This window comes from Curcuma longa, chromosome 3, assembly GCF_044706935.1.
Source record: "Curcuma longa cultivar G26 ecotype Majalengka, Jawa Barat chromosome 3, ITB_CL_G26_1.1, whole genome shotgun sequence".
NCBI lineage: Eukaryota > Viridiplantae > Streptophyta > Magnoliopsida > Zingiberales > Zingiberaceae > Curcuma > Curcuma longa.
This window is the reverse complement of record NC_133863.1, coordinates 15,637,181-15,651,640: the sequence shown is the minus strand read 5'-3', so window position 1 is coordinate 15,651,640 and position 14,460 is coordinate 15,637,181. Positions and strand designations below refer to the sequence as shown.

General features: G+C 37.4%; 2 protein-coding genes across 2 annotated transcripts; one reads left to right on the top strand and one right to left on the bottom strand.

Moving 5' to 3' along the window:
* Positions 1 to 432: 432 nt before the first annotated feature.
* On the bottom strand, positions 433 to 3,633 carry LOC141825095 (cytokinin dehydrogenase 11-like). The gene is made up of 4 exons (XM_074712488.1): positions 2,941 to 3,633; positions 2,105 to 2,383; positions 1,008 to 1,270; positions 433 to 920 (listed from the first exon to the last, which is right to left on the bottom strand). Exons 1-4 carry the CDS (start codon positions 3,625 to 3,627, stop codon positions 470 to 472), a joined length of 1,680 nt encoding a protein of 559 aa, XP_074568589.1. The 5' UTR covers positions 3,628 to 3,633; the 3' UTR covers positions 433 to 469.
* A 1,465-nt stretch (positions 3,634 to 5,098) lies between these two features.
* Positions 5,099 to 14,251, top strand: LOC141824578 (anthranilate synthase beta subunit 2, chloroplastic-like). Its single transcript, XM_074711885.1, has 8 exons — positions 5,099 to 5,226; positions 5,307 to 5,476; positions 11,173 to 11,243; positions 11,351 to 11,388; positions 11,461 to 11,571; positions 11,660 to 11,759; positions 12,849 to 12,984; positions 13,742 to 14,251. The coding sequence occupies exons 1-8, from the start codon at positions 5,106 to 5,108 to the stop codon at positions 13,847 to 13,849; spliced, it is 855 nt and encodes a 284-aa protein (XP_074567986.1). The 5' UTR covers positions 5,099 to 5,105; the 3' UTR covers positions 13,850 to 14,251.
* Positions 14,252 to 14,460: the final 209 nt, after the last annotated feature.

Here is a 14,460-nt window from a genome sequence, read left to right as displayed (position 1 = left end):
AAAAGCAACTAAAACCTCCAATCCTAATTCTATATCTTTTGGATCATCGAATTGGCACTCTTCTACAAGTCTGCTGCATCGAATACACTTCTACTATATCGATGCAACGTTCATTACAAATCGGTACAAAATTAGTAACTTGATCAAAATTTAAGAAAGTGGCATCCACCAACCGCCCGCTGCCACGTCTACCTATCGCGATCTATCAATCTATCCCTCATAAATCATTGTCGAAAGGCCCCTATGATTGAGGAAGGCACTCATTTAGAGTAAAGTTTAAAAAGAATGATCAAAATATAAGAAATGATAGGGGCCGTCTACAAACTACGAGGAGTAAAATGACGATGATGAAATAATAGGGGGCACCGTGAAAAGTACCATTTTTTTTGAAATAATGAGGCTCAAAATTTTCATTTATCAGGCTTCAGGGCGAGGAGGGGCAAAACGGAATTTTTTGAAATAATTGGGATCAAAATACAAGTTTGGTTACATTTTTGTCGCCGGCCGGCGAGTTTTGGGCCGCTTCAATCGATCGATCGTTACTATCGTCGACGATCGCCGGCCGTGCGGAAATTATTTCAGGTGGTCGGGCGGCGGCGAGGGCGAGCGGGCGGACCCGGGAGAAGATGTTCTGCCCCGGGGCGAGGATGGCCATCGGGTCGTACCGCCGCTTCCGCTCCACGAAGCGGCCCCAATCTCGGCCGAAGTGCGCCGCCCAGTCGCCCTCGCTATCGTATCGAGGGATGTACACCTTGAAGTCGTGTCCCTTAGTCCGGCAGTGGCGCAGGATCTCCCAGTTCTGCTCCGCCGCTGCTGCCGCCGCTGCCGCCTCCCCTGCTCCCGGCGCGATGAACCGCAGCAGCGCCACCAGGTAGAACACCTCGCTGTCCGGCAGCGCCACCGACATCCGCTCGTCCCACCTGACCAGTCCCGCCGCCGCCGCCATTTTAAACCACTAAAGGTCGCACCTTTGCCGCTCAAACAATACCAGAACAGAGAGGACTCACCTGCTCCGTCGCAAGGGGTAGACGAGCATCGGCCCGCCGATGCCGCCGAGGAGGATGCGCTTGAACACATTCCGGCCGAAATCGACGATGTCGCCGGCGGAAATGAACAGGTTAAGCCAGGGGTGAGGCGTCGCCCACGTCCCGCCGGCGCGCGCCTCCGCCTCCACCCGCGCCACTCGCGACAGGAACGCCACGTAGCCCACGTCCGCCGCGAACTCCGCCGCCCTCGCGTGCCGCAACCGCCGCAGCAGCTCCTCCTCTCGCTGCCGAAGCCCCAAAAATTTCAATAACAATTTTAATATTAACAAAATATATATTAAAAAAATTAAATGTAGAAGGATATTTTAAATATTATCTATTATTTAATTATTTTAAAAATCCTTTTAAATTTTTACTAGCAAAAATAACAAGAATACCGCATATTAAGAAAATATCAAAAGGCACCTATTTTATTTTTTTTAATTGAAATATTATTATAGTAAAAACCTTTTAAATTTTTATTTGCAAAAATAAAAAGAATACCGCATATTTTTTTCATCATCATAAAGTATTCTAAATTAAAAGAGCACCTATTTTATTTTTTTCTTCGAAATATTATTATTTTAATATTTTTTAGCTAAATTAATATAATATAAAATAAAATTACTTTAACTTAATTGATAATATTAAGTAGTTTGACTAAAATTATTTATAATATTTTTAACTAAAACTTCACAATTTTAATAAAAAATGATATATATTATAATAATTTTAATCAATTTTTTTATCAAGACTATTAAATATTATAATAATCTTAATTAAAAATATAAATGTTATAGTAAATTTGACAAAAATATTATAATAAAAGAATTTTAAAGATAAAAAAAATAAAACGAAACACCCTCTTAATAATTTTTTTAACATTTTTTTATTGATAATAAAAATATGAAGCACTTTTACAATTTTTTTCTCCAAATAAAATATTAAAAAGGTGAAGGGAACCTTAGGGATAATTTTAAAAACTTTAGAGGGGCGTTTTGAAAATTGACTGATAGTTACTTAGAAAATTGTCACTGTAAAACGGAGAAATTTTAGGGATTTAATTAGATATTGCGCACCTCGTCGACACGGTCGGCGACGCGGTCGTCGTAGTAGAGGCCGAGTTCGAGGCAGTAGAGAACCGGGCCGGAGGCGGCGGCCAGGAAGTCGGCGGGGTCGAAGGCCGATCCGGGCAGAATGGGCACCGAGTTCCACCCGCTCACCGGGTCCGACGCGTCGTTCAGGAACGCAAAGCCCTCCACGTAGTCGAAGGCCGACGCGTCGGGCTGGGTCACCAGTGACTCGGCGTCGCCGGCGAAAGTCTCCAAGTCTGCGTACACCACCCTCCTCCACCTCACCTGCGTCCGCCAATAACAAATTTCAGAAATATATTGGATTAAAAAAGAAGTTTCACCGTCCATACTCCATACCAAAGGTTATCCAAATCAGTTCTCCTATTTTAGATATTTCACTCTAGACCTTGCAGATTTATTGTGAAAACTTTCATTGATGACGTACTTTGTCATTTTTTATGCAAATACTTATAATTTAGATATATTATGATTCTACCCTCTGTACTTTCATAGATATTCCTTTGAATTGCCTTTACAATTTATAACTTTTCCAATATAGTTTTTAACTTTTGATAAAGTTGAAATATTTTTAATATTCCTATTTTACTATTAAAATAGTGAAATAAAGATTAAATATTTATTTTATCCTTTTAAAATAGTATTAAATCACTTAAAGAGTAGGAGGTTGGGAGGCTTTAGTCGAAAATCTAGTAATGCTTGGGAGCGTACTGAAAATTACCCTGCATAATAATGAGATGGGGAGAAATTATTTCAGTTTCCACCCTAAAATCTTCAAAATTGTTGGATCACCGGAAAAAGGCAGAGAGTAAAGGGGCGTTCACCATTTTGGGGGCGGGGAGGAGAGCGAGACGAGCGCGGGTGATGACGCCGAACTGGCCTAGGCCGCCGAGGACGGCGAAGAAGAGGTCGGAGTTGATGGAGGCGGAGCATAGGCGGCGATCGCCGTCGGGGGTCACCACATCCATCTCCACCACGTTGCTGACCTGCGGCCCGTAGCGGAAGCACTGCCCGCCGACGCCGCCGTTGGACAGCGTCCCGCCGACGGTGAGGCCGAGGTAGTCCGTCCATGACGGAGGCGCCATCATGTGGTTGCACACTGTCCACTCCAGCACCTCCGACCACAGCGCGCCGCCGGGGACATCAACGGCGGCGCCTCCGGGGGCCAAGGACATCGGCGGTCCGAGCGCGCGCATGTCGAGGACGATCCCCCCTCTCGCCATGGCTTGTCCGCCGACGCAGTGTCCGTTTCCACGGGCGGCGACGGTGAGCCCGGATGAGCTCGCCGCGAGGCGAAGAGCGCGCGCGACGTCGTCGGCGGTCGACGGCCGGAGGAACCTCGCCGGCCACAGCGAAACCACCCCGCCAAAGTCGCGGGCGGAGAGGGCGACGTCTACAGCTTCCTCGACGCCGAGCGCGCAAAGGATCGCCTCGTCGGAGCTGCTTCCGCCGGCGGACACGAGCCGCTGCTGCTGCCCTTGCAGCTGGTGGTCGAGATAAGCTATCAGCATCGTAGCACAAGTCGTGCCTACAATTGTGATCGAAGTTGTTTCTTCGCTCTTTTGGGAATGAGCAACCAGAGCTTTATATAGAGATAAGGCCACGTCATCATTTTCCTTTTTTAAACAAAAAATGAGTTTATTTTCATTTAGTATTATTACAATCCTTATATATATATAAAATACATTTTTATTTTTATATACTCTGAAAATTTTTAATTGACTTTGTGATTGTTTAATAAAAGTTAAAAGAGTTCCTATTGATGATGTTTGGATGTTGCTAAGTAAAGTTTTACTTTCGATAATTGAATTAATAGATATGGATGTTAATTATGTTTAGTGACGTGGATCACTAATACATGGGTTAGGTGGGAAGATGACAAGGGCATTAGTTTAATTATGTGGATTATATATATATATATATATTTTAAAATATTTTAAATTTGTTGTTTTTTTAGAAGATTTAAGGTCGATGGATCCATGCTTGGATTGGTTTGGGCACGAGTCAATTTGCCAACACGACGACATGTGACAAATCGTGTCGTATAACTAAACACGATCAACCCATTTGGACCTCTCTTTCGTGATATAAATTAATTAAATGAGTATTAATAATCACATCACAATTACTATAATTTTATTGTGAATTAAGACATTACATATATAGAATATCATTCTAACATGTTATAGTTCATGATATGTGTTGAAGGCTATGAAAGTGACCTCTATACAAAACACCATGAACATCTTATTCTTACATGACGTAAAGTATTAAACAATTTAATTATCAACACATATCACTTCTAAAATTTATCTCTAATAATTATATTACTAATCAGTTTCATGATATCATCAACTCTAACCACACATTCTTCGTCATAAATATTATCTAAAAGTTGAGCAGGCCGGACGCATACAATTTCTTTACAAATTAACTCCATGAATCAAAAGTATTTATCAAAGTAATCCTCCATGACTAGAGTATGCAAAAACACACACACGGAGAAAGTTATAAGCCTTACCTAACAAAATGGGGATTAAAGGCCTTAATCCACAATTAACTATAAGACATATCTCATAGTTAATTAATTGTTAATTGATTAGTGTCTTGTTCTTAATGAAAGTTTAAAGGAGAAATTTGGTATGTCACAAGCTCTTTGGTCCCCTTCATTAATTATAAAACCTAAAAAATTAAATTAATTTATCATCTAAAAAATTTATTTAAGAAAAATGTAAACATTTATATGAAGAGGTTTGATTGCTTGCGCCATATAATCCATTCAACTTCCAATTTAATATCACATTATTAATTTAAATTAGAAAAAAAATAAATTTTAAAAATAGAATAATCAAAATTATCCAAAAATCATTCCAAGAATCATATCCAGTGGGCCCCTCCCCCCTGAGTGGGACCCATCTGGAGTAACTTCCTGACGCCGATCGTTTTTAAGACCCTCGCGGCCTTCTCAACACTCGCCCTTTTCCTTCGCATGGCGTCCTCTCTCCTCTCCTCCAAACCCTGCTCCGCTCCCCGAACCCCACGCGGCGGCGACCCTCGCCGGATTCCTACCGTCGCCGCCGCCGTCTCCATCCCTTCTTCTCGGTCGTCGGGTGAGTCAGTGCCTCAGTGGTGTTGATCTTGGTTTTCCGTTCGCGCCGCGCGGTTGCTTGACCTCGCCTTCTCCCTTCAGGACTCGAGCGTGGGGGTTTTGCCCTCGGGAAGAGCTTCCGGCCTACGATCCCTAGAGGATTCGCCAAGCCGGTTGTCAGGAATGGCGCTGCTGGTGCAGTGAGTTCGACGGACGAAAGTCCTATCGTCGTCATCGATAACTATGACAGCTTTACCTATAATCTCTGCCAGGTAGTTTAATTTTGATGGAAAGTCACCGTTGAATAAGTTCTGGTTCTCATACCTTTTTACCATTGCTTTCAAAAGTTATGATTATCGGTATGCCGTAGATACTAGATTCTGTTTTTGGATTTTATAATTTTTTAATTTGGTTCTTAGTTGTTAGAACAGCGTGCTATGAAATTCTAAATTTTATTTTTATTTTTATTTTATATCTTTGCTACTTAGTAGTTGGGCATATGAAATTATCCCTGCCCGGTCCGAAAAATTATTATTAAGGGGCATATGTAATTTCTTTTATTTAGGATTCTGTTGCCTGATACTTGGATGCAAATTAACCTGTACATGTTACCTTGGAAATATAATGTTACTTTTTATATTCTTGTCAAATCCGCCAAAGCCGGTCCGAAGCCCGGTTGAAAAAGGGTAAGGATTGCACATTAGGTTCCTATCAATGTGGATTTACAGGCAAATATTCAATAAATGAATCCATCGAACTATTGTGCTAATGCTAAGATGTTCCTCGTAAGGAACACGTTGTAGGTTCCGACTGTAATGTCTTGGCAAAGACCACTACATCTCCATGAGAACTCGAGTATAATGTTAAATATGCAAGAGTTCTTACACCATAGGTTGGGTAAGAACAAATATTATAGAAAATTTAATTGTCTAAGATTTGGAATATGAAATCTAGTAGACACTCACTGATAAAATAATGGAAGTAATAGATATGCTGATTAGGAGAGAAGGCAAAGATGATAGAAAATTCAAATTTTAAGTTATAGTATACAGGAAGGAGTAAAATAAAAAATGAAATAGATATTGTTGTTGATAATTCGTTAAAGGATGAAGTGGTATGAGTAGTTAGAAAGGGAAATAGGATTGTAGCTCTTAAGATATTGGTGGTGAAAGAAACTATTAATGTAATTAACATATATGTACCTCAAGTAAGATTAGACGAACACACGAAATCTATATTTTGGGACGACCTAGATGAGGTATTACAAAATATTTCGTCGACCGAAATGATTTTAATAGGAGGAGATCTAAATGCGCACGTAGGAGTGAAAAATGAGGAATATGATAGGGTACATGTGGGTTATGAGTTTGAAATAAGAAATGAAGAAAAGAAAACTATATTGGATTTTGTAATAACATATAATTTTATATTAGCTAATATATTTTTTAAGAAAAGAGAATAACACTTGGTCACATTCAAAAGTGGGAATAATAAATCACAAATTTACTTTTTTTATGATTAGGAAGAAGGATAGAAAGATTTATAAAGATTACAAGGTTATCTTTGAAGAAAACTTAATAACCTAACATAGGTTTGTAGTTTTGAATATACACTTCAAGCATAGTATCAATAGAAGGAAAATATGCATGATTCATAGAATTAAGTGGTGGAAGTTAAAGGATGGAAAACAAAATATATTTAAGGAGAGAATATGAGTACAAGTATTAAGAAATATATGACGGCTCAAATACGATATGGGATAAAATGATATCAAAGTTGAAAATAGTAGCCAAGAATGTACTCGGTGAGTTAAAATGACGTGCACATCTAAGTAAAGAATATTGGTAGCGGAATGAGAAAGTACAAGAGAAAGTGAAAGAAAATCTAAGAGCCTATAAAATATTATATACAAGTACGAGGAAAACATAAAAAAATATACAGTAGCCAAGAAAGAGGCCTAGAAAGTTGAATGAAGCTAAGAATGAAACTTTTGAACATTTATATCAAAATTTGAATACAAAAGAGGTGAAAAAGATATTTACAAAATAGCTAAAGCGAGAGAGAGAAAGACAAGAGATCTTATTCAAATAAAGAGAAATACAATAGGGTATTAGTACATGATAAAGAAGTAAAAGAGTGATGGAAGATGTATTTTCATCAACTTTTTAATGAAGGTTTAGGTGATCAACTTAATTTAGGTAATTTAAGTAGGTCAAATGAGTATAAAAATTTAAATTTTATCATAGAATTCAAATTTCAAAAGTACAACCAGCTTTAAATGGGATGCAAAATAGAAAAACAGTTTGACTAGATGATGTTCTAATAAAGATATGGAAGTACGTAGGGAAATAAGGTATTGAATGACTTATAAAGTTATTCAACCTGATATTAAAAATTAAAAAATATCTGACCAGTAGAGGATAAGTACTCTAACGCCTTTATATAAAATTATGCAAACTATAGGTAGGGTTGTAAGCAAGCCAAGCTGAGCCAAACTTTGTGGTGTTCAAGTTTGTTTGATAAGATAATCAAGCCGAGCGGAGCCTAAAATGAACCAAGCTTTTGAAATGATTGTTTAAGCTCGGCTTGATTTCTTTTTTACGAGCTTGAGCTTGGTTCGTTTAGATGTTATCGAGTTCTCAATTCAAGCTTGTTTGATTTTACATTTTAAGCTTATTTGATTGATTATTGAGTTTGATATACAAATATATTTATTTATTTTGAATCTTTTTATGTTTATTTAGCATATTGATAAAAGTTTTATCAACCCTGAATATAGGGGTATTTAACTAATAGTCATTTATGAACATTTTAAAAAAAGACTAATGAACACATATATGATTCAAAATCAATTTGAATCTATGCTTGTAAGGTTGATAATAGAATTATATATCTTCTTGTATTAATTGAAAACTATCAAACAAAAGCAAGACTTATCAAGGGAAATTATACGAAGAATTTTAGAAAAGAGAGGTGCTATCATTACATATATCGAATAATTAAGTATATGTATGAGAATGTAAGAACAAGATGAAGACTTCAGGCTGATTAACTGAAGCGCCCCCCATAAAGATAGAGTTACATCAAGGATTATTTTTAATTTCCTATTTTTTTACACTAATCATGAACGAACTCACTGGACACATCTAAGATATGATATAACAATACATGTTATTTGCAGATGATATTATTTTGGTGGATAAGACATGTAAAGGAGTAAATGCTAAACTCGAATCTTAGCGGAAAACACTAGAAGTGAAAGATTTTAGTCTTAGTATAGTAAAGACAGAATATATAGAATTTAAGTTTAGTAATATTAGACGTAATGAGACAGTTGTTAAAATAAGAGATGATGAGTTATCTATAGTTTTAAGTATTTAAGATCATTTCTACAAAAGAATGAAGGGATTGAGAAAGATATCTTACATAGAATACAAGCGAGATGGTTGAAATGGAGAAGAACGTCAGGTGTTCTTGGTGATCGTAAAGTACTTCTAAAACTTAAAGGAATGTTTTACAAAATGACGGTTAGACCCGTTATGCTATATAGAGCTACATGTTGTGCTATAACTCGAGCACATGGGCAGGAGATAAAAGTTGCAAAGATGAAGATGTTAAGGTGGATGTGTGGACATACAAGATCGACAAGATAAAAAATAAAAATATTAGAGAGAAAGTAAGGGTTACACCTATTGAGGAAAAACTCAGGGAGACACATTTAAAATGGTACGAACATGTACATAGGCGATTACTAAATGCTCTAGTTAGGCGATGTGAAACTATGACAAATATGTACATCAAACAAGGAAGAGAAAGATAAAAAAGACTTGATTAGCAACAATAAAATAAGGTAAAATTTATTTAAATATGAATGATGATATAGTAGGGGATAGAGCCCAATGACGTAGAAGGATCCATATAGCCGACCCACCTAGTGGGATAAAGTTTGATGGTGGTTGTTGTTGTTTCTATATTCTTGTCGGTTCCAAATAATTGGCACTTAGCAACTGCAATAACAATAAAAACGTAAGTACCAACTATTCGAAGTTGGCTACTGTATGTAATGTTGTTTGCTATGAGCATTTACTCATGTCGTGTATGTCAATAATTAGGAAATTTAGGCAGTGATAGATTGGTGACAACTTAGATGATCTAGAGTTTTTCTTCTGGTCTAGAAAAACATCCTTTCTTTCAACCCTTAGCATATTTCCTTGGGTTAAAACACCTAAGGAAGGAAACATATTGGGGGAAGTATATTCCCAGTTGCACTGTCTCTTCTTTCAAAATGGACAACAACAACAACAATCTTCCTTAATTTGGCTTCTTCCCAAATCAAGTGGAAAACATCAATTTGGGTGGAAGCCCTATGATATTATTGTTGGTGCAAGAAGCACTAGCTCTTGTCTGGAGTTTCATGTTTGAGCAATACATATTTCCTATTACCAAGGGGTTGATCCATTTGATATTTATGAATAAATTTTAGTCAGACCAGATGACTAGCGAGAAGACTTAGTCGGTTAGACTAGGCAGTGGAAGTCCTAACCTGGACGATTGAGCAAGGGAAGTCCTAGTGAGTGAAGCTAGGCAAGGGAAAGTCCTAGTTGTAGGCTAAGCAAAGGGAAGTCCTGGTTTGGAGGATCAGGTCGAAGTCTTGGTAGAGTCGAAGCACCAGGTGAAGTCTGGGTTGGTCTGGAGGACCGAATCGCAGCAGAAGTTTGGGCTGGTCTGGAGCATTTATCTGGGCTGATCTGGAAGATCGACATGTGACCAGTACCAGTCGCAGTGCAAATCCTGGGGGCTGAGGACAGAGCCGTGCAAAAGTCCAACAAGTCAGGAGGACTTGGTTGGCACAAATTTCTTGAAAGGAGTGGATAAGGGTGTGTTCCCAGAGTGAAACAGTAGGCGTCAGACTAACCCAGGACTTTGAAGTTAGACCTACAAGGCGAAGTTAGACCCACAAGGTAAGGTTTAGGTTCTTTGTTTGTTTGTATGTTTGTCTTGCAGGAATCATGAATTGGAAGCAAGATAAGAAATAGAGGTAAAACAAACAAAGACAGTCCCAAGCCCAGGGTCAACTCATCTGAGTCATGACTCAAGTCGACTTGAGGGAGTCGAGTCGACTTGAGTGGATGGAGTCGACTTGAGATGGAAGTCGATAAGAGTCGCGGAAGCCAAGTCTATCAAGAGATGTCTCAGCTGAGTCGATAATAGCCCGACTTGAAGGCCATTCAGCCGCGGAGAAAGTCATGGATAACATGGCCCGAGTTGACTCGAGCTATAAAAGGAGGGCAACGTGCACATCCGAATATTAATTTCATAAGTTCTCCTTTCCAACATGGCTATTCTGTCACGAACGAGGTCATTTGGTCTAAAATGGAGAGAGAAGGAAGAGGCTAGAGCTCTTGCCATTTATCTTCCTTAATTTGGCTTCTTCCAAATCAAGTGGAAAACATCAATTTGGGTGGAAGCCCTCTGATATTATTATTATTATTATTATTATTATTATTATTATTGTATTTTATGTTTTTAGAAAATCAAGTTTCTCTCCTTTGTTCCCATATTCTTTCCCTATACACATTTTCCCTTATCTTTCTTCTTGTAGAAAACACAGCGTAAATATAATTCATCTTATGGTAAGGAGCAAAACAAGTAAAAAGGAGAAGAAAGAATCTGCCTATGAAACTATATGTTGCCTTTTTACTTAAACTGTGTCACATCATGGTTGTCCCCTAAACAATTCCATACAAGTAATGCCATTATCCAAATTATTTGTAAACGATTTGGTATAATATTCTCATAAATACTCCTTGTTGGTTTCTTGATTGTTTGATAACAAGAGACATGAAGTTAGTTAACTATTCATAGTTTGCAGTATTGTATGTGATTTTAACTTAGCTTACTGTTCTTTCATAGTTTGCAGCATTATATATGATTTTAACGTCTCTTTTGTACTTTTTCTCTGCTTAAGTACCTGGGGGAGCTTGGCGTGCATTTTGAAATATATCGGAATGATGAGATAACTGTGGATGAGATAAAAAGGCATTTATCCGTGTTTACCTCTCTACAATTTTTTTTTCAATATTAAAAATAAATTTAGGATTTAATTCCTTTACTTCAGTGATACTATTGTGTGCCCTATTTTTTAGGATAAATCCAAGAGGAATACTGATATCTCCTGGCCCAGGTAAGTGACGTTCCAGAACTCTATGTTTCCATTTACATGAATAGGAGGTATTCAACTATTATTTTTGTACAGGTATACCTCAAGATTCAGGGATTTCCTTGCAAACTGTACTTGAGCTGGGTCCTTCAATACCATTATTTGGAGTTTGTATGGGTTTGCAATGCATTGGAGAGGCATTTGGAGGTTTGAATAAATCTAGTGTCTGAAAGCCACAAAAATGTATGTAATGTAGAAACCAATATTATGCGATAATTTCCTTGTTAACTTGCAGGAAAAATAGTTCGTGCTCCTTCAGGAGTCATGCATGGGAAGAGCTCTCCTGTCTACTATGATGAATCACTAGAAGATACTTTATTTTATGGTTTGCCTAAGTGAGTCTTTGATTGTTCTTTTATGATTTATGGATGTATCGTGGATTTTTAATTTTTGATTAGGTATAGAAGTGGAGCTTTGGCGCAATGGTAAAATTGTTGTCATGTGACTTAGAAGTCACAGTTCGAGTCTCGAAAATGGCCTCTTGCAAAGCAAGGTAAGGCTACATACAATAAACTCCCTCCTCGAGATTCTCGTATTAATAGGAGCTTCGTGCGCCAAATTGCCCTTTTTATAGAAAGTGGATTTATAATATATTAAGTGTTGGTGCAATCATGCACCAAGTGATTCGATCTCAATCTAACATTAAGCCATATCTTTTGTGGTACATGAAAGATTAATGCTGAAAAGATGATCTACATACTCTGCATGCACACATTTTTTTCCTTGGAGGCTGCATCTAGAAAATGAAATGAGGAATCGATGATGCTCATTTTTTGCTATTTGGGTATATGTATACCATTCTGCAAGTAGGGATAATTACTTGGAACTGACTTCTGCTTCCTTCTACCAACCCATGAATTAATCAGGTAATCCTTATTGCCCAAATTTAATTTGTTTAGAAATTAAGCTAATATATTTTAGTCTATAAAAGCTAAATTATAAGAATTAACAAATCAGAAATATTAAAATGGAATGAAATGATATACCTCGTTCAAGCAATCCTACAATGTCATATAGATAACAAAACATATAGATGAAGCATTAGAAGATACAAGCCTTGAATTTCACTGTCATTTCATTTGCAGACGTGTTAATAAATTTGTTTATTCCAGGAATAGGATAGGGGTGATTATCTTTTCAAAGGTGAAAATCAAGGCCAAGTTACTTTGTTTGCTTCATTGATCTCACATTTCTGATGGTTCTTGTAGTTATGTTTATGTTGCAGAACATATTTTGTTTGCTTCATTGATCTCACATTTCTGATGGTTCTTGTAGTTATGTTTATGTTGCAGAACATATTCCTTTTGTAATTTCATGTGATTTATGCATAATTTTGCTACTCATTATTCCTCTTGCATGATCATGTTGAATATGCAAGTTGAATTTTTCTGTTTCTTTTATACTGTTTCTATGCTTGTGTGCAGCCCCTTCACCGCCTGCCGATACCACAGCCTTGTGATCGAGAAAGAAAGTTTTCCTAGTGATTCACTTGAGATCACTGCCTGGACAGAGGATGGATTAATAATGGCTGCTCGTCACAAGAAGCACAAACATATCCAGGTAAAACTAAGAATTTTTTTTTTCTTCTAATGATTTCTTGAGAAATTATTCTCATCTTAATTATGCTGTTGTCAGTTACCCAAACTCAGTTGCTTATCATCAGAGTATGTTTTAACGTAATCCTTAGTTCAGAATATCCATTACCATAGTCTTTTACTGGATTTTTTGGCTGCCTATGACTTCTACCCTGAAGAACTCTTGAAAGAAAATTGCATAGGAATTGACTAACTCAACAATTTAATCTGGAAATTTACTCACTGTGTTTCATCAAATTGGAGAAAAGTTGATTACCAGAATCAGAAGTAATCAATTGGGTACAAATAGCACACCAACATATGGCAATTCTTCGAATTTAATGCTTCCCATTTGGTCGAAGAACTAGATTGATAAGAATACCAATCTATGACCTGTTAAAGTAGCCAAAAAGGAGAGAAAAAGTAGTCAGATTCCCTTGTCTATTTGTAGAAGAAGAAAAGAAAGGAAGGGAGCAATTTGAAGCTCCTTTTCTGGACAGAAGAGAGGAGTAGGAAGGAAAAAAATATTTGAAAAATACTGATTTAACCATGTCTCTCTTCTTAAGATCTGTGTAATATATACATGTTCTCTTTTGGATTATTATTCCTTCCCATGCTTTCCTTAAAATAATTGTTTGCAATACAAAATGCATCCATTTTAATAATACTTGCCTCTCTGGGTTGTTTTATACTTTTGTTAAACTTCTGTTCTTTTTAATCGGTCCTACTCTTTTGAATTGTAGGGAGTTCAATTCCACCCTGAAAGCATTATGACACCTGAAGGCAGATCAATGGTTGGCAATTTCATTAAGTTGATGGACAAACTGAAGCTACCAAACCTATTGCCTTAAGTTGCAAGGGGATACAAAGAAGATAGATGTTTATATTTACCGTAGTATGGCTTTGTTCTTGAATTTGAACTATTTCTTTCATGATTTCAGAGGCAAAAAACTCTGTTCGATGCATTTCTCACTCTCATCCAATAATTCATGCCCCTGGAGAAAATTAAAAAGTTAAAAAGCTTTGGTATGAGAGTTTCTTTTTGAACAGATTTGTTTGGATATTATGGCCATCTTTTTCAGCAGATGGGTTGAGAGATGGATGGATGACTCAATCTATTACTCAAAATAAAGATGGAAGTTGTATTCGTCTGTTCAATGTAAGCATGTGTTCTTCATTATTCATTTTTTTCCCCTGCCCTTTGTTGTCCTTTCTTTTTGATATGAAGTAGAATTTATCTGTGCATGATGCATCTGAGGTATGATAATTGATTATAATAAGAATTTGCCAATTTTTTTAAAGAATTTTGGTCTTGGGGTCTTTTTCTTGCCTTATCCATTGGATAAATTCGAAATGATCGAATATAATTTATGATTTGATCGGAAACGAGGCGCAATTTGGTCGGAATACGCGATTCATATATCTCCGGCGGTGGTCGGACGGTGGCGCGATGGCAGCCGGA